The 26,515-nt window shown below is 41.8% G+C and overlaps 1 protein-coding gene across 9 annotated transcripts in view; it reads right to left on the bottom strand.

Moving 5' to 3' along the window:
• robo2 (roundabout, axon guidance receptor, homolog 2 (Drosophila)) overlaps positions 1–26,515 on the bottom strand; it is a 518,827-nt gene that overhangs the window by 278,932 nt on the left and 213,380 nt on the right. For 8 of the 9 annotated variants that reach the window (XM_008424869.2, XM_008424870.2, XM_008424864.2 and 5 more), the window contains exon 2: positions 2,439–2,765. In XM_008424869.2, coding sequence (XP_008423091.1) covers positions 2,439–2,765 — 327 coding nt within the window. Of the gene's footprint in view, positions 1–2,438; positions 2,766–22,258; positions 22,949–26,515 lie in introns of those variants that run through there. The other variant, XM_008424868.2, reaches the window with a different exon arrangement.

Here is a 26,515-nt window from a genome sequence, read left to right as displayed (position 1 = left end):
TGCGCATGTCTCAGAGCGCCGCGTGTGAGTGAAAGGTGGGGAGGGGAAGGGGGAGTAACAGAAACACTTAATTGCTTGGATTGTAATCTGTGCGTTTCRCACTGAAAACAAAGATGTTAACAAATAAACTGGACAGTATGCTGTACGTTTAGTGACATTTTCACAGTTGCGGTCTCGACTGGTCTTGAAATAAAATGCAGAGTCCTCAGCGCCCGAGACAAGACCAAGACCAAATGCGGTCGAGTCCGAGACGAGAACAAGACCATCAAAAAATGGTCTCGAGACCAAGACCGACTTCGAGTACCACAACACTGACTTTCAGACTAAATGAAGATTTTCACAGTTAATAACTATTGGAAGAAGCAACCATTTTGACTCTGCAATGATATAGTTGTTGGCTCAAGTTCCAGATATGCAGAGGAAACCTATTTTCTGCTATCAATCTTAATCATCATAAAGTGGCTTTCTCTTTGTATCTTTTTAGCCACAAATGTAATTTAGTGGACTAGAGAAAAATACCAAGCAGAAGTACTGCATTGCTTCAGATCTGTTGTATTCAACCTCAGTTCAAMCCCATGAGTGAACTTTTTATCCCAACTCCTTCAAACCCAGAAATATATTCAAGTAGCATAACTACATTTTCCTTACAGTGGATTAGGCAAAGAGCATCGGAAACTGTTGGTGAAAAAAGCAAGTACGAAATGACCTCAAGAAGGGTACAAAATAAAAATACATCAAAATACATCCTGAACTTTACAAATAAAAACATCAAAAGGGGTTAAATTACCACCAGTCTTTTAATAAAATAAAGAATAAATAGGTCCATAGTCCCCAGACACTCAATCTGCTAAGAAACCAACAAACCAACAACAATTCAAAACTCTTTTGCTGCCAAATTATTGAATACACATATGAGCTCAACAACAAAGATATTTATAGTGTTTAACCTGCTACTTAGGTTACAAAACCATACAACTAATGCAAAGTGCTATTATAGCCATTCAATTTTCAAGTGTTTCAAGAACTTCTGAGAGTTCATGTAACTTTTTGAAAAGAGATTTTTTTATAAATGTGGACTGTAGACTGTATACATTAGTGTTGGGAATGTCTATCCCGCTGCAACACACTTAGCATGCAACACACTTAGCATTGAGATGCTATTTTAGGCTAGAATAGCGTCAGCGGTAGGCTAACTCCTTTTAGTACAACTTGCACGCAACAACAGTCTTTCCCGGTGTCCAGTCAGATTGAAAAATGTACCTCCTGTCGGCCAAGAGAAGCAGTTTTGTTGTCCATTGCTATTKKTTKSYWWKKTTKRMMRKTKKKSMWYMRRWTTYCYWRKKSSKKGRAAWWMMAAARKTYCMWTTTKRAMYTTTWMMRKTWAAAAAAAATAGCTATGAATTGAATTAAAGATTTTAAGTCATTAAAATGGATTTAATTAATTGAAATGTACAGGTTCAAGTTCTGGTCCTACAAAAAGCAGGTTATTTATTATCTCCTCTCTTCAAAAAACTAAAATAAAATACATATATATCTGAAAGAGTTTGCTTGTTGTATACATGGAGTCTACAGAAAGTGTTAGCAGAGAATTATTCCAAACCGGTCAAATATTTGTAACGTTCAAACTAAAGCATCTTTTAAATCTCTTCAATGAGAGCTGAACATAGTCTGTCCTGTTGCCTGTTTCCTAGTTAGCTATAACAAGCCATATTATTAAATGACAAGTCAAAACAACAAAAGCAGATGGAGACTTCCCACGCCTGGACTGTTTGAGGTCTCTGGGACCTGCTGTTTGAAAACCCGGCCTAAGTCTGTTTGGGGAGTGAGTGTAGATTCATCTTCAAAGGTAATCTGAGTCACAGTTCAGGTTCTGCCTGTCCACAGTCCAGACAGCTTGAGCTAAATGTCCATCAGGAGCCATCCCTGTCATGCTAGCCCTAGTGAGAGACCCAATGTCTGCCCTGCCATCTTGTCTCTTTCATAGAGTGACAGCAGCTTTATGTCCAAACTCAAAGATCTGTGGACAACTTCACAACAGCCCCTCTGAGCCAAGAACACATCAAATTCACCAGATTCACGGCTGAAAAACTCATTCGTCACAAGTCATTGCCCCAGCTAACAAGAACCTTTTAGACCTCACGAAATCATTATGGAGTTGGCAAAAAGAGAACAATGAAATCAACTCTAAGAATAATGTAATTACAGTTGCCTCAAATTAAATGTTGATTTGTTTCCTCTTATTCCCAGTGGTAAGTGGAGTGCAATTTCCTAATACAAATGATGTGTACAAACAAATTATAAAATTTCATAATGCTGAGTGGAAATCCAGGTTTTTTGACTACAGCAGGATCTGGACTTATTTTGGCCAGCCAAAGACACAGTATAAATAGAATTAAAATAAAAAATWAAAAAAAAGATACAATGACATCACGACTCACATGCTACTTCCAGGGACGCATTACGGCTGACGGCTTCTCCCAGGTAGTTCCGGGCCACGCARACGTAGGCTCCCTCGTCGGGTTTGCTCCGTCGTCCGTGAACAATGCGCAGGAAGAAAAGCGAGCCKGTCGGAAGCAGCATGCGGTGTGAACGTGGGTCGTCTTTGTCCGTTTCCACCCGCTCCCCGTCTTTGTACCACTCCACTGTCGGGGTGGGTCGCCCCTCCGCTTTACAGTTGAGAGTGGCAGGCTCCCCTTTGGATACGATCAGGTCAGAGGGATGCTCCACAATCCGGGGCGGGGAGTCCTCCTGGCGCAGACGGGATCCTGAAGGTAAAGACACAGAGCAGTGCAATTAWTAACAGAAGAGAGACTATTTTTATGTAAAAAAAATTCAAAACATATGGCTTATTAAATCCATTTTCAAACAAAAACTGTCAACAATGTAAATAGAAATTGTTAGTAATAAAACAGAACTCATAGAAAACAAAACAAAAAAGAAATTAACTCAAGATTAGTACAGATATTTGCTAAAAGAGTTGCGCTCACAAAATGAGAACTGGAGTCTTAAGCACATTCATTGTTACCGCCATATGCACAGTTGATTGATAAAATGTTTCACATTTCAAAAGAACGCCAATATTAGCGACATGTATTTTCCAAACATCTATCACAAACTTGGACAGTTTGCTGCTAATGAAATTAAAGTTAGCTTAGAGGCTTCATAATTAGTTTTCTTGATAAACAGACTTGTTGTGCACAACACTCTCACATCCATCAATGAACTATTAACAAATGCTAAGTGCTATTAGCAACTATGGAGGGAGATTGTGAGGGACCACCAACAAAGTGACAAAAGGTGTCAAAAGTGTGGAATCAGTTTAAGCTAAATGGAAAAGAAATAGAAGTAGAAAGAAAGTTCACGTCCTCAATATTCCAACACTTCATCTGGAAACATCTAGTAGATGCATCAAGATCGCTTGTGGCGGCGAACAGGGGATGTTTTTGTTCCATTTCCAAAAGGTTGACTTTTATCTTATTGTTAACACCAAATCTGGGATGTTATACATGTACAGCAAAATAAAATTTTTGTTTACATTTAAGGTTGTTGCTGATTAAGAAGAGTAATAATTTGGAAAAAATATAGACTAGAAATATCTATACAAAATTTTTAAGCTTCAAGTTTGAATCTAAAAGCGATGTTTGAATCATATTGCATTTTGCACTATAAAATGTTTTCTTGTTAAAAACAGAACATAAATGTGTTTCACTAGCACTTTTTCTTTAATTATTTTACTAGCTTAAGTAAAAACTACATAACGGGACAATGTTTATTCATTACTTTATTAATGGTTACAATAAGCAATGGATTACTAGATTACTAAAATAAATGTGTACAGCAGCCCTATTTTAAAACAAATAAAACATCAAAATTTGATCAAAAGACCTGGATCGATTTTTGAGCAAATCCATCATGGTTTTCTGGTAATGTGGACATGCAAACTACAACTGGAAGATTTAGAGTTTCACCAGAGAGATCTGCTCTAATAACGTGTAGCGTGGACAACATAATACTTTTCTTACAGTTGAAAAGCCTGCAAAACTGATGTGAATATGAATTGCAAAGTTCTTTTTTTTCTCTTTATTTGGATGGATGTTAGAGTTCAGATCGATGTCAAATGCTAATCCCCTGTGGCTCAAAGCCATGGCCACTCCTTTTCATTAGGGTTGCAGTGACTGAGCTCTTGGAGTCTGGTGGCTAAGATAATGCTCCCCAAGTCTGGACGCTGTATCCGTTTGTGACCAGGTCTTACCCCCAGAGATAAGGAGCCATGGGCCACACACATTTACATCACACAAGCCATGGAAGCCACGCAAGAATCAAGCACTTTAATCCAGTACCAAACAATYAAATAACTACTTCAAAGCAGAGCAAATCAAGCTAACTTATCCAACATTTAATGGAAAGGTCTTTCCGTTTAACAACATAAAATTGTCCCATCACTTACTATGATTTTGCTGGCAGCTGCACACTAACTAATCAGGACTTAGATCAAGTTGAGACCTGAAGTTGAGCCGAGTTGATKACTATGACCTACTCTGGGTTAGTGCAGTGGGTTAATAGGACGATGCATGTTATACTTAAGGCTAATGTACCACAAAGATCTTTCTCCTTGGGCTTCAGCTAAACTCAACAAAGGATTGAAGCAGTTCTGRAAGTTTGGGTCTTTGTTCAGCTACGTTTGCACACGTTTCCACACTATGGCAATCAACTATAAATCTTTGTACTAAAATTTTACAAGCACAAATATCTGCACAAAATGTCTGTCAAAGCTCCTGAGCAAAACACACACACACGCATTCAAATGACACACATCTCTGCACAAAAGTCCAGAAGCCCACCACTCAACAGGAATCAGCCATCAGACAGTAGCATATTGACCCTGAACAGGAGGAAGCCTGTTCTCTCTTCTTCCTAATTTCGGCTAATTCGCTCCATTTCCCCACCATTGATTAGTGATCAGGTCTCGTGTCTTTTGCCAAATGGGGCTACAGATGGAGGTTTGTGCATGAGTGGCTGGTGACAGCATGTTCCCACAGCTCATGATCTAATCTTACTGGCATTAGGTAGTGAAGCAGACAAAAAAAATTACAGTAGGTTTCTAGAAAAAATTTTCTCACTCAAAAATTAGTAACAGTAACATTTTGTACAGAGTGAGTTTGAGTTGTGGCAATGAGAGACTCAACCTACAAAGCAGCAGTTAGAACCACGGCGTTGATTAATAGAGAGCGAGATAAAGGAAATTGATAGACACCCCCCTTTTCCCTTGATGAAGTGTCAAATACACATTTATTTTTATCTCATTGAAGCATGTGTTTCCCCTCGCTGCAATCCACAAAACCACACAGGGGCTTTCCACTAAGTCCAATGTGCAAGCACAGGAGCAAACCACGGCGACTACATTCGATTTATCAGTCTAATTTCTTTAAATCCAATTTGTATTCCAATCTACTGCCTTCTAATCATATAGACCGTGAGTCTCCATCTGCTCCAGTCTTTCCTGTGGACATGAACGCAGCAGATGCCTCTACTATTGTACTTCCACTGCCAGGGAAAAGCCAATCTGGGTGAACAGAGGGCCCTACGTTGATGGTCAATGTCCTTGCTGAGTGGGTTGCTCTTCTGTCTTCTCCCAGTGCTAACTTGAAACAACCAATCAGAGCCAGGAGGAGTGTCTTAGCGCTGTCAATCACCCTAAAGTTCCCCTCCTTTCTTACCAGTTGTTTCATTGCAAAAATCTCAACATCAACATGTTAATCTGTATCTATAGGCTATTTGTTGTCCAGAAGAGCTAGATACAAAACTTTCTTCATCCAGACATCAGATCTTAGCTCCTCGCAAAAGTCGAAGTAAATTTTCTGTTTCCTACCGGCTCCCTTTACCCCCAGCCCCACTCTCTTTGCAGTAAATGGGCTTTCTGTTGCCCTTTTAATGCGATCATTGGTGCTGTGCAATCAAGTGCTGTCTGAGCTGAGGCAAGTGCACTTCACTGGGGCTCAGGGCACACGCTCCAATCAAACATGGTTGTGTTTCCTCTGCCCCATCTGCAATAATACCACCATTACTTTTCACCATGGCTGTGCAGTCATTCACTCCTGGAGGAAAGCAGGAAATAGAGAACAAACAAACAAAGAATGCAGCCAGGGAGGGAAATCATTATGGTGAACCAGAAGATGATGGGGGTTTTTTTCAGSCTATTATTATTTATTTATTTTTACGTCTTCTTATGTCCACATCACTGAAATGGATGCGACTTTCCATTAAATGTGCACAAGCTGAACATGTTTGCATTCTTTTCATGACTCAGAGAAAGTAGCATGAAAGTAGAGCAAAACTCCACTTAAGTTTCTGATTTGAAAAAAACTAACAAAATCATCTCTTTATTTCTCCATTAATTCCAAGATAAAACATCTCCAATTATATCTCCGGTTACACTGACCACACACAGAGTTAGGCTGTGTTTTCCATTATCTTGGTCACATATTTATTCATGTGTGCAACAGAAGGTCAGGCCTTTGATGATCTTTTTGTAATTATTTTTATTAGCTCCCAGGAGAAATTCTAGCCTACAAACCAAATCAATACCCACACCAGTCTCAAGCAGAGCATAAAGGGAAGGGCTCCCCAAAGAGATATTACTTATTCTGCCAGCAAACATTCGCTGATCACAGGTAACCAACGGCAACCTTGGACCAAGGCGAGAAGTTCCAGCCTCGGAGGCGCTGTAAAAAACATCAAACGCTAAAATGGAAAACTGGGACAAGTGGCTCTAGCGGCGTGGTTCAGCGAGAAGGAAACTTGGAATGGAAGTGTACAACACCTGATGCCTCTGAGCTGGGATACATTACAATGTCTGACAAAAGTATTCACATGCCTCAGATGTGAATACTGGATGGTAAGTCCACTCCTCAAAACTCCTCTGTTTTTTGAGGAGTTTTTCTGTTTTTTTAAATGGCATTTTACGTGACAGACCAACACAACCTGCCATGTAATTGTCAAGTGGAAAGAAAATTATGCATATACATAACGTGGAACTCAGATTACAATTTGTACATCTTTAAATAATAAGTCACTACCATATTTGCACATCTAGACCTGTTTTTGCCCTCACTCTTTGGGATATTTCTGAGTGTTAGGGTCTGAGAACATCACTTTTCAAATACCGTCTCAAATTCGATATTTATTACAGGTGCACCAATATGAAAATTTGTGCTGATATTGACATTAATATGCTGCTATGGCCAAAAATAGATTCTTAACAGATACTTGATATATATTGCATATGTATCAATAGTTTAATACCTTGAAAAAACAACCGCATCATTAACTTCATCACTGCTTTCCTGATGCAGCTAAAATCCCCACAATCCTCTGCTGCATTACCATCACTGCCACATGACCAGACAAGAACCATATGACCGACCTCCTCCCCTTCTCCTCCAGAAACAAACAGAAACAAGATGGAAATGGTTATCAGTTGTTAATACTTGAATGCTTTTATTTTTCAGACCGTTTCCAATATGTTAAAAAATGTGAAATATCATCCGATCCTGATGTTAACACTGATATATTATACATCCCTAATTTTTATCCAGAAAGATCTTGAATTATTTTCTGGTGCTTGCTAAAGAAAAGCATTCCCACAGCATGGTGGCTCATCGCGGGCATCGTGCTTTCTGGGTCATATCTTTCCTTGACACATCGCCTTCGTGTCAGATCCATGTGCTTTATTTCAAACTAAACATTTCTCCTGGTTCCGTTTACCATTTTCCCATTTGGTTTCCTCTCACTGCTGAGACTCCACCTTTGCCCCCTGGTGTCTATCCGTTTCACTTGCTCTCTGTCCTATTACAGCCTGCTCTCAGTGTTTTCGGGCGATGGAGTCATATTCGTCATGTCATCAGAGACTGAATGCAAGAGAGCAGCAGGGGTGGGGAGGGAGAAACTGAGGGTGGTGAAAGACTGATGTTACTGGTCATCTGTGCCTCGGCACCAGAGCGCTGAAACACTTCCGAGCGGCACACTCTGCGCCCGGGATTCATCTTTCTTACCAGTGACGGGCGGTCAGGGGAGGCAGGTGAGGCAGAGCCTCACCTGTCATCATGGAAAAATAGTAATAAAATAATTTATATATTGCTATTTTCACCTTGTGGTTTGTACTACGAAGTACCTCTTTTTCATTTAACTTCACCAATTCTGATTTTTTTTTTCTTCCAAATCGCTGGAGTTTCACGTTTTCCCATTCAATGCTCGGATTCGAAGCCGGTGAGGCAGCAGTGAGCTGAGCCTCACCTGGGATTGAGCAACCTCTCGCTAACTGCACTACCAGCCACTGAGAGCATGCTCCTCCTGCCTGTACTTCGCCAATAAAATGATTAAAAAATATTTAATGTATGAACTTAATTTCCATAATTTAGCTTAAATGTAGTGTTTTTTGTCACCAACTGTGTGGGTGTAACGTGTTTCGTGTGCTGAGGAGTGATCAGAAACGGCAGAGAACAGATTCGAGGTGAGGCAGGCAGTTCTTTTGCCTCATTGCTGGGGTCGCTCATGATCCCAGACATTGTGACTTCACAACTGCAGAGTAAGACAGTAACAGCAACCTAGCAGCTAGCCATCAAGTGCAGCAATATATTTAGTTCTATTTCATCCCTACTGACCGCCAGAGGGCGGTGCTGAAAGCACTGAATGTTCCCTTCGCGCATGCGCTGTTCGAGCAATACTATCAACAGAGTCACACCTGTGACACATCGGATGATCAATCAGAGGCTATATAGCATGACGTCATCCAAGGCTCTGTTCCTCTTTTCTTCTCGCGTGCTGTTCACTGTAAATGGCATCAGCCTTTTTGGATTTCTGAATCTTTCACCGTCGTTGGACGCCCGACTGCCTGTTGGCCGGAGTTGTGTGGCATCGCCCTCCTAGGGCTGTGACGGATCTTTGTTTGAGATGCTGTTTGTTGGTGATGACAGCGTTTGCGCTTCCTCTCCCAACTTGCAGCTTATGACCATTGTGTTGGAGTTAGCTGTGTTAGCCTTTCTGAGTTTATCTTTTCTTCAGTTTTTGGCATTGATTGGTGAAGGCAGCGTTCGCGCCCCCTCTCCCGATCTTGACTGGATGTCGCTGACCGCGTCTGCCTGTCGTTGGTCTGCTGGTTTTTTCTGTAACTGGTGACGGTAGCGTCTCGCACCCTCTCCCATTCTTCAGCCGATCGTAGCTTTGTGCTGTTCTTACCTGACACTCTTCGTTTGTTGCTTTAATTGGTGACGTCAGTGTTTTCGCTCCCTTCTCCCAGTTTAATTTTTTCCTTTATTCTGGGCATAGCTGACGATGTCAACCCCTTTGTAGCTCTTTTTTTTGTGATTGGTGACGGTAGCGTTCTCTGCCCCTTCTCCCAATCTAGTCTGCTCTGTCTGCCTGTAGTGGGACTCGCTTCAGTTTTTGGACATGGATAGCTCCCACTGTTGTTCGCATTGTGGGGCTGTGCTTCAGGCAGATGATGGTCATGACCTGTGCCCTGCCTGCCTCGGGCATGATCACCTGGTTGAGGCCCTGTCAGATAATCTCTGCATGAACTGCAGCTACATGGCCCAATTACGCCCTGAGTGTGGAAATGACCTTCCACCTTCTGGGCAGGTGGCCGCGCCTAGGCGCTCTAAGCGCTCTAAGCGCTCTAAGCACAGAACTGAGGCCACAACCTCTGTGGTTCCTCCTAAGAAGATGCGAGCAAAGTCTGACCAGGTCTTTCCACAAGGGTTGAGCGGTTGTCTGCAGAGCTGGCGGAGATGAAATCCCTTTTTCAGGCACGTCAGGTGGATGCTCCCCTGACTGGGTTTACTTCCCCACCTATGCCAGAGTTGACTGTCGAGGATGATGTGCTGTCTTTGGCTGCCTCTGCCTCTCACTTTGGGAATGTGGAGGAGGAGGCACAGTCGTCTAGCGCTTCGGAGACTGACTCATGCTCTTCGACTCAGAGTGTGGCTAGTGGGTTTGGTGACAGCTCAATGCGGGACATCATGCGTATGGCCTTGAGACAGCTGCAGCTGGATATCCCGCAAGTGGTGGAGTCCACTGCTGGCAGTGCCTTTTTCAGGCGTGGACAAGGCCCTTCTCCCTTTTCTGTCCCTCCATCGGAGGAGTACCTCAGGGAGTTGCATGCCTGTTGGCGGGACCCTAGAGCCCTTACACATCTCTTCACAGATGGTCGGGTGTTGGCAGCAATGCATGAGTCAGGCAAGGCAGGCTTGGATCGCATGCCTGCGGTTGAACCTGCTGTTGCGTCACTCATTGTGACCCCAGATGAAGCCCTGCGTGATGATGTTCGGTGCCCACGGGCTCAATGTCGTATTACAGATGACTTCCTCTGTAAGGCGTATACTGCTGGAGCGCGTGCCGGCTACCTTGGCAATTCCTTGGCGCACCTCATGTTTGCCCTTTCTGCATCCCTTTAGGATACCAGTGGGGCACATGCAGCTATTGGCATTAGCGATGCAGAGCTTCAGACCTTTGCATTGATGTCCAGGGAGCTTGGGCGTGTGATGTCTTTTCTGGTCCAGGCTTTCCGACAGGTCTGGCTGGCTCAGTCCACATTGACTGAAACATGCCGCAGGACCCTTCGCAGTGTTCCGGTGGTGCCGGGGGAGTTGTTCGGTTCCGCTACCTTGGAAGCACTGGAACGAACCGTTGAGGCGCGGCAGACTAGACAACAGCTTTCAGGCCTCAGCAGAGGTATGCCCCCTCCTCATCGTAATCCAAGGCGCCCATCGGCTGGCCCCAGCATTCGGCCGCCGCCTCGGGGTGCTGCTCGGCCTAGTAGGTCTTACCCTCGTGATGTAGAGCAGAGACCCAGCAGGGACTTTCGTGAGCCGGACCGCCGACCGACCAGACACACCCGGGACACAGACTTTGGCCGCCACCCCCCATGGCCCCTAGGGCTCATGGGGAGAGAAAGTGAGGTCCGGTACCCACCATGTTGGAATTTCTTCAGTCTCTTCTTGATAAGGGACGCTCTCCTTCGACGCTTAAGGTATATGTAGCGGCTCTATCATCTGGTCATGCTGACATTGATGGTTGTACAGTGGGGAGCCATAATCTGGTTTCTCTTTTTCTGCGTGGTGCTCGTAGGCTGCACCTGCCAACAGCTCCACGAGCACCAGTTTAAGACCTGTCCTTGGTCCTCAGTGCTCTGTGCCACTCTCCATTTGAGCCTTTGGTTCGTACAGACCTCAAATGGGTATCATGTAAAACTGCCTTTTTGTTGGCTATTGTCTCAGCTAAGAGGGTCAGTGAGCTACATGCTCTGTCAGCCCGTCATGTCTCAGATGGGGTTCAGATGGTTCTGGTGTTACCTTGTGGCCAAACCCGGCGTTTGTCCCTAAAGTATTTTCTCATTCTCATTGTAACCAACCATTGAGGTTGGAGCGTTTTCAGCCTACGTCGGGGGAAGCTGGCAATAGTTCTGAGTTATTGTGCCCAGTGAGAGCACTGGAGGCCTATATTGCAGCCACTGCTGCTATAAGACCCTCAGACCAGCTTTTCTTGTGTTATGGGGATCCTAGATTAGGCTGTCCTCTGTCCAAACAGTGTCTCTCCCATTGGATTGTGGATGTCATCTGCCACGCCTACGCTGCAGTGCGTCACCCCCGGCCAGTCGGCGTGAAGGCACACTCTACCAGGAGTGTTTCCACTTCCTGGGCAGCCTTGAGGGGAGTTCCACTGGAAGCTATATGTGCTGCTGCATCATGGGCTTCTCCGAGCATGTTCACTAGATTCTACAATGTGAACATGGCCTCGTCTCATCCTCTGGACCAGGTTCTTTTGCAAGGGTTCTCTGGGTCTTGCGTTTTCGCGAGAAGATTCTGTAGGAACAGAGCCTTGGATGACGTCATGCTATATAGCCTCTGATTGATCATCCGATGTGTCACAGGTGTGACTCTGTTGATATTATTGCTCGAACAGCGCATGCGCGAAGGGAACATTCAGTGCTTTCAGCACCGCCCTCTGGTAGTCATCCGGGATTCATAGAACCGTAGTTACATACGTAACTTTCATTTTCTTCTCTTATTCTTACCACAGCAATCACTTATTAATAATCCCAAAATAAACATTAAGCCTAAATCCATACTACTGCAACAGACTGAATGTTCTGCTCTTTGTGTCTGAGTGYTAATTTTTTGTGGCGTTGTTGTCAGTTGCTATGGCAACAAGTCTGTTTGAAGATAAAGAGCCTGCGCTGATACAGAGAGCGAGAAAGACATGGTTTTGAGTTGTTCTTCAATTATTTTTCCCTTTGTTGTGGAGCAGCACGAAATTAATATCTACATAATGGAGTTATTCTACGGCGGCAGAGCGGCTATGGATGTCATGTAAAGGAGTAGCCTTTTTGCCCTCCAGTGATGTCCGCATGCGCAAAATTTCCTTACGTAAACAATAACTTGCAGGGGGTCTAGATTTGTAAATCTGATTATGATTAAGTCAGTGCCTCACCAGCTATAAACCTCACTGCACATCACTGTTTCTTACATCAGGCTGTCATTGGCAGCTCCAGTGCAACCCACTCACCCCATCCCCTCCAACACCAGACAGACACACAGCTCATCTCAGGGAGGGGTCACCGGAGCAGTCCAGCCCCAGAGGACCCGGCGAGCCTCACGGTGTCGACACGAAAGCGAATGAAATGTGTTCACAGGTGCAGAGCAGTCTTCCATTTCATCTGCTGCTGAAATATAGCAAGTGGTCTCTTTGAGCTAGTTAGCTTTCAAGCTGCCATGATGGGCTCTGTTCCACGTCAGTGCTCTGAAGAGTGTCCTTCCCTTCTCCCACTTAGATTTATACTCTGAAAGCAAACAYGGGAGGTAATTCTACAAGCTCCCCGCAACCTCTCAATGCATCCGTGCTCGACTCCCAACAAATATCAGATAGAATTCCACGCCGAGTGTATTTCAGGCAGTGACAAGGTTGGGGGTCATATTGACTTTGCATCTGTGTATTTGCCCTCTCACTCTTTCCTCCCATACAGATGGGATATATAAATAGATAACTGTGGGAAACAGAATATCTGATTTTGCTGCAAAGGATCCAATCTGCATTTCAAGAAGCACCTCCGCTGTTTTTAAACAGGCTGCTCCTGTTGTCAGTCCTCATCCTGATGTTGATGCTATGGGCAGGAAAGTAGAAGCTATCTCTTACAGCAGACGTCTTGGAGGAAGAAAAAAAGATGAGATTGTTGACAAGAAGCTGAAGTGCAAAGCGAGGACATGGAAAAATTTAGATCTACTCATGGAGAATGTGAAAAGTGTGCTGCTCCCCCTCTGTATGGTCTGATTGGTGTATGGAGATTAGCAACAGCTCTGTTGGCCTGTCAGGATGCTGGTAGGGACTCTAAACTGTTTGATGCAGATTAAATGATTTTCGATGCTGGGGCCACTCAAGCATGTAGCTCAACTTCTTCATGCCTCCCGCTCTCTTTCCCTGCAGATTCTTTTGATCAACGTGGACTTATCTTCGCCTGGAAGCTTGATATGAAATTTTAGAGCCATAAAATCTATAAATATTGAAAGTATAAATATTGAAACCTGAATAAATTATAGTTGGGGTTCCTGTTGTTTTCTAAAAGAGATCAACCATTTTCAAAAGAACGCTTTGACATAAAAAAAAAAAAAAAAAAGCGTTTGTAGACCATAAAAAAACAGAAAAACGTGTTTGGAAGAGACTTTTACTACAACATTTATATATCCAGGAAAAAGTGAGAAATAACTGGATAATTTTAACAGGGAGAATTTTGCTTCAAGGAAAGCAAAAATCCAAAGTCAAGAAATGAGAAACGAGTCCTTACATYAAAAAAAAATCAACAGCCAGATCACCATGGCAACAACAGATGTTATTTATGAGCATTAATAAGATAAGAATATGCTTATTTCACAGCCATCTTTACTTTCTATGTCCTTCCTTCGTACAAAATATCTGCAGATGTGTCTGGCTAAATTAATAATGGTTCTCTCTAAACTATGAGAAATAAGCCTTAGTAATTTTTTCTGTGACGGAGCCAAATGAATGAGAGAGCATGTGACTTATTACAGCCAAACACCATGCTGTGGGTAAGCTGACTGCAGACAGATTTATAGCATTTTAGAGGTATAACATGAGTCACACAAATTCTAATATAGACTACAAACACAGAGCAGGTAAATGCAGCCCAAATCCAATTTTTTTTCTACCCACATGCGACACATATCCAACTGCTTCATGAGAGTTTGAATGGATTGTCAAATCCATTCACCTGCCCAGCAATTGTGCAACTATGTGGCACTAAATCTGACATGTAGCTGATAGTTTTCAAAGCATCTGCAATTTGAAAGGTCAAGTCACATTTAATCTGACTTTTGATACAAGACAAGCACCAGAAAGCGGCACCAACCGGAGCTAAACGTAAGTGCAACAAATTCCAATTAGACTCTGTAATTAACTTAATTAAAATGTTAATTYCCACCATTAAAAGTAATGTAACTACAGTAAACTACAAGTCTTGAATTGGAAAGCTSTACATATTTGCTCTTTGAAGATGCATTCTTGTGCACTTTCGATTTACAGGAAAATCAATGAGTGATATATGAAGGCATATCAATCAACATTTGTGTAGTCAAACCAGATAAGAAGCCATCAGATTTTGTGATCTTTTCAGAGTTGTGACCATGTGTGATATTAACAAACCTGCTCCGAAAACAACAACAAAAAAAAGAAACGGATTATTTTCAAGTGTAGCCACATTCCAACATATAACCCAGGAAGATGCAATGAAATGTAAGGTATCATCCAATTCCCCCCTCAAGCATTTTAATCTCTTTACCTGCATTGCTGAGCTGCCACTGCAAATTGAATGAAGAGAAATAAATAAGTGTGTTATTGCTGGGGCTGAAGGGGGCAGGGGAAGCCTCCAGGTGTCCTTGATACTCTGCGTTGAGAGGTGATAATTGGAGGTGTTGCGCGCATGCTGACCTGCAGTGAGCACATTACTGTGTCCCTGCAGTCAACACCCTCCTGTCGCTCCAGCAATCCCCGAGCCAAACAATACCAATGTGAGGAATAGGAGCTGTAACGGCAATCCATCCAGGTGATGGACTCACAGAGCAGGGGTAATCAAATGGCTCTTATACCCCTTAGTGTTTGTTTTTTCTTTTTTTTCTTTTAACAGAGCACCCCAGGGCGTTGCGATGAGATTTATTAAATTTCTATACTGTGGGACACTATGTGTGGCTTTTCTTYATACTACAGTGTCAAGGGTGACGGCAGTAAGTGGTTAAAGGGCTTATTCACTTTACTTGGGCCCATAAAATCATGCTGACACAAAAACAGTATATAGAGTTCAGAAGTATTCACAGATACACATCCACTTCGATTTAATAATCCTAAAACTGGGTCTGTTACCAGGACGCTAAGTAACAAATGTTTACGAGAGGCTTTCCAGAGAAAAAAAAGAAAGAAAGAAAGTCACTGCCACCCTGGAAGTGAACCAGGAAAATAAAATCATCAAGGGTGTGATTGTTTTTTGTTTTCAAAGCTGGTACAAGAGTTGTGACTCTTGGCTGATGTCCCTTTCCACACAGACTTTCACTGCAGTGCCGCTCTCATAGGGAGTCATTAGTTAAAAGAAAAATCGCCCTGCTTGTAGAGCCCATGTTATTGACATTGGGGACCACGTGATAAAAGATTTGCCGCTAAAGTTTTTGTGTTATTTTAATTATGGTGAATATAAAAGGGTAAAGTGGGTCAGGATACTTTAGCACTTGAGSTGTTCTTCTTAGTGCCTTGCAAAAGTATCACAATTTATCCAACTGTTTCACAATTTTCTAAATGAAATCACAAACTCCACTGTATATTATTGGGATTTTATATGACAGCCTGACAAAAAGTAATTTGCATTTGTGAAGTGGAAAGAAAATGGCGCAAGATTTACAGAAATTAGAACAAAAATATAGTCAAAATARAGACATCTTTCTATAATGACCTATGCTCAGTCGGATTACATTTGACCAGATTACCTGCCTCTACTAAAAGAAAGCATCGTCATGGCAGCCTTATACCTTACTTAAGTGTTTAGGGTGATGCTATGCACTCTCAGCCACACAATATTTTACTTCTAAGCCAAACAGTTCCGTTTTGCTTRGGCCTGTTTCCAGGTTATCTCATGCCGTTCACACCAGCCCTGTTTAGTTMACATTAATCAGACTAGTTCATTTGTATAGAAAGTCTTGTTCTTCTGGGGAGGTATGAATGCGTGATCAAATGCTGACGTGAAACAAAAAAAGAGAGCCCTGATTCACCTAAAAACCACTAAATTTCTGTTTTATATAGAGGTATGTTGTTTTTGTGTCGTTTCCTTCACTGGTTCTTGGTGCAGTGCCACCACAGGTGAAAGGGTGAACATGCTTTTTAGTCTGTTTGACACAGTGCAGTGCAAAAGCGAATCGTACCACCTGAAAATKTAACAAATGTTGAAACTTTGGTCCCCGTTTGAACCAAATCTACTAGACTATCAGGTATGAAGACATTCTAAAGTTTTTGACTGGTGTATCAGTTTAGTTGGACAGTCTGGATCCCTAGGTAACCTCTAAACCTAGAAGTATTCAATTAGAAATCCAATAAGATCCATTAAAAAAATGTTGTTGTAATGTGAACCAAAACCAACAACATCGCTGAAGCAGTCTACCAACCACAACCTAAAAGCACAGACAAAAAAAGATGTTGCTCTTTTTTAAGTACTCAAGCTGCAGCACTATACMTGGTCTGAGGTGGCAGAACAAGATACTTATTCAGTGGTCCCACTACTCCAAACTGCTTTMTTTGCAGCTGCATTTGGGCCACTGCTGCGTCTGATGGATGTGTTATCAATTGTCGCACTCCAGCTGTCCGTCTTCAGACATCTCGCTCCGAGAGACAGCTAATGCATTTTTATTGCTGGTCTTCACCTCATTCAAGAAACTGGTGAGAACAGGAGCTCAAGTAAAACTGTCATGAAAACTCATGACAGCAAAAACAATGTCAGATGTTATTGACAGAAAAGACAAAAAGGAAAAGCAAGTAGAGTATTTTCACTTATTTGAGYAGGGCCGTAATTAAACCTCTTTATGTCTGCCTGTAGGGACGGGGACATATGTGTGGGCTAGTACCCATGAGCATGTATTATCTGCCGTGTACTTCTGTGAGTCATTCAACCTTGACATCTCTTCCACCTTATCAAAGGGGAGCTTTGAGGCAGTCAGACAGAGCAAGTTGAGGGCAACTGGACACACAGTAAACAGATGCTTCCCAAGACAACATTTCAGAGGAGCATGCACCATAAAAACACAGATAGGGCAAACATGTTATCCCTTTTTTTATCTGACTTYCTGTCATTGCTATTCTTCAGTTTGCATAGATAAAATTGCTCTTCACATCTACATGATAGTTATCCAACCAACCAAGAGTCCGTTTGAACAACTGGAGTTCAAAAGCTTCTTTTACCATCATCTCATAAGGGATTATAGAACAGTAATTAGAAGAGTATTTTCTGTTGGCCTGRCCCTTAATTGGCTGTTTTGGAAACAAAGACGTTGACAAARCAGAAAGGGGATTATATCTATGCCCCCCTGGGCCCCAAAGGGGAAAAGCACAGGTGTGTATTCTTGAAGTTCAGGTGTGTGAGGCAGGTGAAGGCATTTACAATCTGCCTTTACTTCACAGTCAGCACACTCAATTCATCATGTTACTCCTCCCCCCAACCCTACCTTCGCATACACTCGTGTCATACACAGCCAGCACAGGTGTGCAACAAATCCCTCAGTGTTAGAATTCCACCCTCATTGATAGACGCTCGCACAAAGACAGCATACGAACACAAGAAGAAGACATGGTTAAAAGAAAAAAAAAGTTTGCGATCGAGATCGTACAAATCATACAAAAAAGCATGCCGTCTACCAATTTTCAGTATTCATTTCAGTAGTAATCACTGGCTTTTCTTTAGGCAAATGCATTCAGTTATTATGTAACTTTCTGCTCTGTAAATGTCACTGCTATGCATGAGTGAGGCTCAATAAATTWGCAGTATTACCTTCGATRCATTCTGCTGGCATACAGAAAAACCAACCAAGTGCATTGTCKGTGGATGACATTTTCTTATGCGCATGCGGTCTGTGAGGGGATAAAGTGAATGATCTGCGCGGTCTAGGGGAGCAACAATATATCAATCTCAGGAGACGAGACGATGCACAATTTTGTGTTCACGAGAATGAGATTTCAAAACTATTTCTGGGAAAACAACATATTTTTTTGGCTCAAAAACCAAGAAAGCATTGACAATGTTTATTTTTATCTAATTAAAAACAGAATAAGGGCTTCATAAATCTTAAACTATACCTTCATGTATCTGATCAGTGTAAGAATTTTAGATTGTTAATGGCAAATGACTGCAGTCCAGTTTCTAATTGTAAAATAGCCCTGTATCTYAATATTCTCAATAAGATTCTGAATCAGATGCATCTTTAACAGCTAATGGTTAGCTAGTCACAAATTTATCACAGTGCTAACAAAATATATATTTCTTGTCAATAGCCATTTTTTAATCAAATATCCAGAGCTGTCAGAAAAATTATTTAAAAATGTGTGGTTTGTTTACTGTTAATGTAGCAGAGAGWTGTAAGCTAGCAACAGACCTTTATTAGCGTAATGTCAGCACCACAGGGCATATGAAAATATCTGCTCCCTTTTAAGCTACAAAATAAGATTATCAAACATAGAAACTCRGAGCCTTTGTGATTGGATCTCATGTTATAGTATCAAGCTCTCATGCTAACAGCCAGTACCTAGGCTTCAATTTGACAAAAAAAATATTGTGGAGTGTGTGAGCTGGAATTATGAAACAGAAATGTATTGACTGCTGTTTAGGAGTTGTTTAGGAGTCCTAGACATATTCATATCTAGGACTTACAGCCATTAGCTAGCATGTTTTGAGTCATACTTACTTTTGACAATAAATATTGTAGCTTTTAATTCCAAGTGAAGTCTTTGTGTAGTGCCAGAACTTTCCAAATACAAATCTGAGCAAACAGAAGTCTGCAAAACTCAAACGTTGTTTTGAGGGGTGGAGTGACGGCTTTTGAAACATGATCCCAACAGCTTCCTGCCTTTGCTGTTTAGGAGTTGACAAGCCCTTGTCACCAGTCAAACAACACTGATCATTTGAATACACAAGGACTTGTTTGCATTCACCTCTCCCTATTCCTTTATTCCCCTCAACTCCCTTCCTGTTATAATCACTGTCACAGAGTCTCAATCTCGCAGCTCAATTTTGATGATAATCAGAGAACAAACTGTGGTATGGGGGCTGAGGAAAACGAGTAGGCTGACAGTGATGAGACAGGGGGAGACAGTAGATAGGAGCTTCCCATAGATCTCAGATGAAGGTTCGTCATTATAGCAGTCCCATTCCAACAAATGAACCACAATTACAATAGCATTGCTTAAATGCTGCCAGCTCAGGCAGAACAATCACATTTGGGGCAAAGCATCACAGCAGCTCTAACACAATGACCTCAGCCTTCCTCATCACTCACCTAGACTACTTTAATCTAGGTTTACTTTCCATTATAGAGCAGTGCTTTAAGCCTCCCATTTAATCATGATCATCAACAGAGCTGTTAGTCTCCCATGTCCTATCGCAATAAAGTATCATCGCTGCCATTTCCCAGCCTAATATTGTACTGTTAAACAACTCTTTTGTCAATTTTTAGATTTGATYATCCTCATCCTCCCTCCTTTTGCCTTCCCTTTCTCCTACTCACACTGCAGTTTGAGTTTTTCTTGACTCAGCATTAGACAGACCACAACCATTTTTGCGGATCAGGTGCCGCTCACGAAGTGCCCTTCCTAAGTGGTCTTCTCTCCATGACCAATTTAGGTTGTACCATCTTTCAACACCCAAGATGAATGTGATGTCACCACCTCCTACATCAGTTGCAAGCATGTGGGAGATCTATGAATAGCAGAGGCTCATCAGTGGGGTCCACATTGAAAAGCATGATATAATCCAGCACGGATAACCACGCAGCTGCTTACAGTCGCAATGACTTTCTACCAGATATCCACCTTGGCTACAGCTTTCAAGACTAATGCTATTTTTCTCCTTTCAGTCTCTCTCACCATCAACTTTTCTCTTCTCCACACAGGGAGTATTAATCACAGAACACTAAACAGCTACTGACGCCATTTAGTAGGCCTGGCTTTGTTGGGCTTTGGCTCCCAGTCAATTCAGCTCCAGCCCCTTTTTGTACACCCAAGTGGGCTCTTCAAAGAAGCTCCTCCCCTATCCAAGGACCATCATATTACCTCTTAAAAACCTGGGTGATGGGTGAGTTTTACTTAGATGTGGGTGTAGAGCAAAGCAGAGAGGGAAGGAGGGCAACAGGTGAATGATTGGGGAGATCCACTGCTTTGGAGAAATGGTGCACCCTTCTCCCTTTTGGGTGAGCTCGTAATGCCATCAGCCTGTGCCTAGCAACCAGTGGGGTTTGGCCGAGGAAATGAAAAGATGCAAAGCAAAATGAAAAAAGAAGAAAGAGAGACTGGAATACGCAGAAGGCATGAACACTGAAGTAAAAAGGATCAGGGATAAAACTTGCAGCTGTGAAGAACTAGAGCAGGGGCTGGCAGGTGAAAGAAAGGAACAAAATGGGACCTTACAGACTCTTGCATTTACTCTAAGCTTTTCTTCTAAGATAAGCAGTATGACCAATGCAAACCCAACATGTTACAATCAACACATGGGCTATGATGTGTCTCAAAATACCATGCAATAATAAAACTTGTCTTTATATCTATCTCAATTTTCATCATTTGCACTGGGCTACCTTTGATGACTGTGATGAGTCACCACATTAACTCTGCTCCCCCCATTAAATGAGTTCTGTTGTAGGCCACTGAATCCCAAGAAACCATATAAAATCTTACTGCAAGGATGCTTACTTTGCATTTGGTGAATGTCTGGCTGTTCAGAACAGGGAATTGAAATTACTGTAATTAATCAGCATACAGCTCATTTGCTTTTCATATCGTTATTATACCATTTTAAAATATGAACATAACTCTTGGCAGTGTATGTTWATCTTTGGTTCAAGCCAGTTTCTGCTGTAATTCAACAATGGCAATTCTAAGTCACAGCAGTAGAAGGACCAAAGAAATGCATCTAAAAACTGAATGTGCAATAAAAATCAATATGCAACCCAAAAAGATTAGAATTACGTCTGCTTAGGATTGCTAACTATCAATTTAGGATATCTAAAATGGCTTCTAAGCATGTCTTTTGCTATTTTACAGTGGTCTCAACATGTTTATCAGACATGTAGCCACTCTCATGAGACCATTGCAAATTATTCAAACTGAGACATGCCTGCTCTAAAACTGACTGCATCGTATAGTCTTGGGGACAAAAAATTAAGTATTTTTATGGATGCACCACTGACTGTGGCTAAAAATGATTTCCTGATTTTATTAGAAATCTGACTTACATATTTAAATTTTAATTGTTCATGAGTTGTTTTTTCCCCYTCTAAAGATTGTAACAAAAAAACAACGGGTTGTTTGCTGCATGTAGCAATATTTACTCCAAAAGAATTATAAGACTATCCTTATATATCTATTAAAGCATATTCCTAATCTTTATCTGAATATCAGTGAACGCAAAACAGTCAGTCAAAGCACATACTGTTGTACATGATGTGTTTATAGACATAAATGATGGAACTTGTAAGTTTTGTTACATTTCATCAGAAAATAAGAAATGAATTATTTTACTGAATGGAGCCAATCAAGAAAAAAATGTCTTATTCTATATTTTACTTATGGGTGTAAATTCATCTTCAAAATGCATCACATGGAGGGTCATTTATGTCTGGAACAGCAGGTCAAAATCACTGCAASCAACAGAACAGCAATCATCTCCTGCAGTGGGAGGCTATCTGTTGGATTGAACTGCCTGGCCGTTTTACTTTCACGCATTAAGATGCTTAATCCCAACAAATTATGACAACCACTCATCGATGTTTGCCTTGCCAGGGTATTAACATTCACGTTCATTTACTATTCATCACAACAATAATATTTCTAGCAACTTATGGAATCTAATCTGGTCAAAATAATTCGTCTATTTAAGTGAGTTGCCAGCCTCAGCGCTTAATATAGTTTCATATCTATTGAAGATGAAGTTTTACATAACACGTTAAGAACTTACCATCAGCTTGAAAGTACAGTAATCCACTAACAAGGATGAACGCTAGCGGACCCATCCTTGCATATTAAAACATCCACAGCGGTCGCGCAAATCCTCTAATTCACTGCGAGGGCAAAAATAGGTAAAGACTGCGCTCAAGTCCGCTCCACCGGCTCTGGGAGTGATGGACAGCTCCCAACACTGTCCTACTCACTGACAAAAGCCAGCTTCAGTGTCCAAACACACAGAGGATCCATTTAACAGTAGTTCACCCGGAGCTGCTCATCCAGCCTCCAAACTCTCGGCTCTTTGAGGAAATTTTATCCCAGTTTGTCCGGTGAGTTCATCCGCAATTTTTGCTGTGTAACGAGCCGGAGCTTTTCAGAGTCTTTCGGGGCAGAAATTAAAGTCCAGGCTGAAGAAATGAAAACAAAAATTAAACGCACATCTACGCTTTCCTTCAGAGGCAACTCAGGCACCTTTCAAATCTTCAGCGTCTGCCTTTGAGGACAACCAGGAAACCCGCCTTCAAATTTCACGCGCGCCCCCCAAAAAGTTGTTTTATTCTCAAGAAAACCGGCTTTCAAAAGCCCCATGTGCGTAGCTGTGCGTAGCCGGTAATATAGCCCCAATAAATGTACAGTCACACTACAGTTCAACATCCTCCTCTCTCTCTGTGTGTCTCTCTCACGCTCTCTGAGCGTTTTGGTGTGAACAGTGCGACCGCTAGGAGCGCATGGTCTCCCACATCCCAACACAGTGAGGCTGAGCGGGCGGCTAGCGAACATGGACCGGTACCAGAGGGCGGGGGTAGAGCAAAACAGCGTGGAGTACAAAATCTTATTATTATTATTATTATTATTATTATTATTATTATTATTACTATTTTTACCAGTGGTTCTACTGGACAATCACTTTGCTGTGGTTTACAGGGAACTTCCCTACTATGGCACGAGTAAAAGACTTCCATTCAAGGAGCTAAGTGGACAAACCTTTATATATTTGCAAAGAATTTATTGTAGGTCACTCATATAAGGAATTATTTACCTTCTAAAGCAAGCTCTGAGACGAGAGAAAAAAGCAGCATGCCATTAGAGTGCTGGAGGTTCAACATTCACACTAGTCAACAGGTAAAATGTACCTTAATTCAAGAGGGGGAAAATCATTCAGAATATTGAAATCTAATCTCTTCTGTGAGAATGTGTTAAATTCTCAATCAATGGACTCAAAACTAAATTTACTGAGGAATCTTAGGCTGCTTAACATGTGAGGGGTTAATGTGTTCAGATGCTGATGCAGAATTGTAAATATGATCTTTGTCAGAAATCAATGGCTTGATTGCCCCTGCAAGACGAGAAGAGCTGATGCGGCTCTGCATACCAACAATAAACTCAAAAGTCTCTTTTTCCCCCCCCCCCCTTTTCTTTCCTAAGTAGTATGCAGCTAAACACGGTGAGAACAAACCCAAACCACTGCAATCCAACATTTGATCAGGGATGAGACTGAACATGTAAAAAAAAGAAATCCGGACTCAATATGCCGATGTTTAGAGATGGAGGGTGGGGTTGTGTTGTGTGGTGTGAACTACTGCCCAGCAACCCTTCACATGATGATYCCTTGCAAGGCTTTACTGGAGTGTGAGCTATGAGTTGTGAGCTCCCCCTACTGGTATGTGTTAGAACAATTCTTAGTGCCTGTGTTTTCCTTTGCAGCCCCTCGAAGAGGCATAAAATAAGAGGACATATGCACAGTCAACAGTGATAAAATAAACAGCTTTGCTATTTATGCAAGAGGCAAGTGGAAATGCACGGAGGCTGTATGTTCAGTCACTAAATAAAGATCTGATGAGTATCAGAGTAAAATAGTTTTGCAAATGTATTCATGCCGGTTTATTTACATTTTGTCACATACCACAAACTTGGAATYGAGATTTTTTTGTAGCAGACCAACACAAAGGTTGGAATCTGCCTCAGGGTGAACTTTATTTGAAAGACCTGGTTTCATGTTGTTAATTAAAGGGCTTTATAAATAATTTAGCAAAAACAAAGTCTATATACCACAGTATAAATTGACTTTAGGAGAGTGGGTTTTCTTTAATGACGTTTATATTGTGGTGAGAACATTATTCAAGAACAACATGAATCAGAGATGCATCCTAACCCAGGAGCTGCATAGATCAACAGCTCAGATGGGGGAATCRGTCTACTTGACAAATAATGATATATTTGACAACATGGGGAAAATGTTGTTATAGGTGAAATAATATGCCAGTGGAACTAGTACTTAAGCATTCAATATTAAGGACTTACTGACTAAAAAACAAGCTCTTATATGTAGTAGAAAATGTACTTAGAAGTCTTATTTCATGTGTTCTAAGACATTAGCACTAGAAAATAGATAAAAAATACTTTGTAAGATTTTGTACTTTAGATAGCGTTAGCTTACGTCATCCATGAGGTTTATTACTTTGCTGTTATAGATGCAGAAGCTTTACTGAGCTTTATTAGTTGCTCTCAAACATCAGTGTCTGAGCATTAGGACAGCTAGCGTAATGGGATTTGCTGTCTGCCTGCCTGATAGGGAAAGTACCTTCAAACAACACTTTTATATTTGCCTTCTTTGCTGAAGAGGGTCATATACACTGGATGAACTCAGCCACCTTACCATTATTTAAAACTTCCAGTCACAGATCATTGTTTTGCACAGGTGAGCAGCTGATGACAGAAGKKAGTCGATTGGGAAAAATGGGTTAGTTAACGTGGATTTTGACACCAATGAAGATCTGTGAATAATATATTTTTCTTTTATTGTTTCTATTAAAGGTTGATTATTTTGACAACCCTACTTTGAATAGACCATCCCTGCTGAGAAACATGATGATGCCAGCATCATGCTGTGGGGAGGCTTCACTTCAAAAGGAACAGAAAAGCTGGTCAGAGGTATTGGGAAGATGAAAGGAGCTCAGCACAGCAATGACAGAAGAAAACTTTTTAAGGCTTCAAAAGATTTGAGACTCTGGTTAATGTTCCAGCAGGACAATGATGCTAAACCATAGGTGTCWMCTCCAGTGCTTCAGGGTCAATGTGGGGGACGACATGAGCGCCTCCCCGGTCCTCAATCGGAGGACTCAAGACAATTGCACTAGGAACTAGCCCAACTTGGTAAGATTCTGTGTCTTTGTAGTGAAGCTCTGACACCAATTGTACAGGGATCTAACAGCCCACATCAAAGGGTCAGGCACCCTGAACTACCCCACACTTGAGTCCAAAAAGTACCTGCTAGAACTCCTTCTCCATGTCCAGAAAAATACATATAGGCTGGTTGGGTAAACTTCCATGCACCCTTCGGTACCCTGCAGAGGTTGCAGAGCAGGTCCTGGAAATTAAATTTAATTTACATTAATAATCTATGAAAAKAAATTATCATTTGGATCTAAATGTTTCCCAAATGTCCTATTTTCCTTCCCTTCATTTTTTATGGATAATAGCCAAAGAATATTTTCTATGTACTGACTTGCTAAAGTTTTGCTTTAYACATAGACAGCCTCAAAACCTGCAGGAATGTGAACTAAAGACTTGGATTTCTACTTTTATGATTTACATCAAAGACATCCACACAACAAAGTCCAGAGTATGTCCTCTGAAGATATCTTTGAAAACCCAGCTCTCCCCATTACAAAGTACGGAGGCTAAGACCATGACAAAGGCTTTGGCAAAGGGAAACACTTCTATCACCTTTAATAATAGCTTTGACTGCTCATGGCTTTTTTTCATCTGTTTGTTTATTGAGCTACATGTCGACGCTTGCCCTGAAAAAGGCCCTTTCTGGGAGCAGCAGCGTTGTTGCAAGGACTCTTGCTGGCTCTCACTGCAGGATGTTGCTGTCAGCTGGCCAGACACAGTGATTTGTCTTCATATTTTAATATGTTTTCGAGCCGCATGCAAACGTTTTTGCTCAATGTCTCCGTGGCGTCCCAGATTCTACCGTATGCACACGCAAACAAAGAGCTGAGCAGAAATTTATTGTGTCAGTGTTGCTGAAGGTTCAAGGCAAATAAAACAGGGGGGRAAAGTGGGGAATTGGAGACAGGTCATTTACAAAGAAGGAAAGCCCACTTCAAACAAACAATAGAAGCCTCATTGATGGAAAAGGAAGTAGAGTGTAATTCTCCCTCAAGCCCAGCCTTTTATTCCCCGCTCTCAATCACTTTATCTGTTGCAGAGGCTGCGATATTCCCCCGGTTTCTAAATATCAGCTCAAAGTGGATTCATTTTAATT

This window comes from Poecilia reticulata, linkage group LG13 (assembly GCF_000633615.1).
Source record: "Poecilia reticulata strain Guanapo linkage group LG13, Guppy_female_1.0+MT, whole genome shotgun sequence".
Taxonomy (NCBI): domain Eukaryota; kingdom Metazoa; phylum Chordata; class Actinopteri; order Cyprinodontiformes; family Poeciliidae; genus Poecilia; species Poecilia reticulata.
Note: the sequence above shows the minus strand (reverse complement) of the source record. Positions and strands in the feature narration are given on the sequence as shown.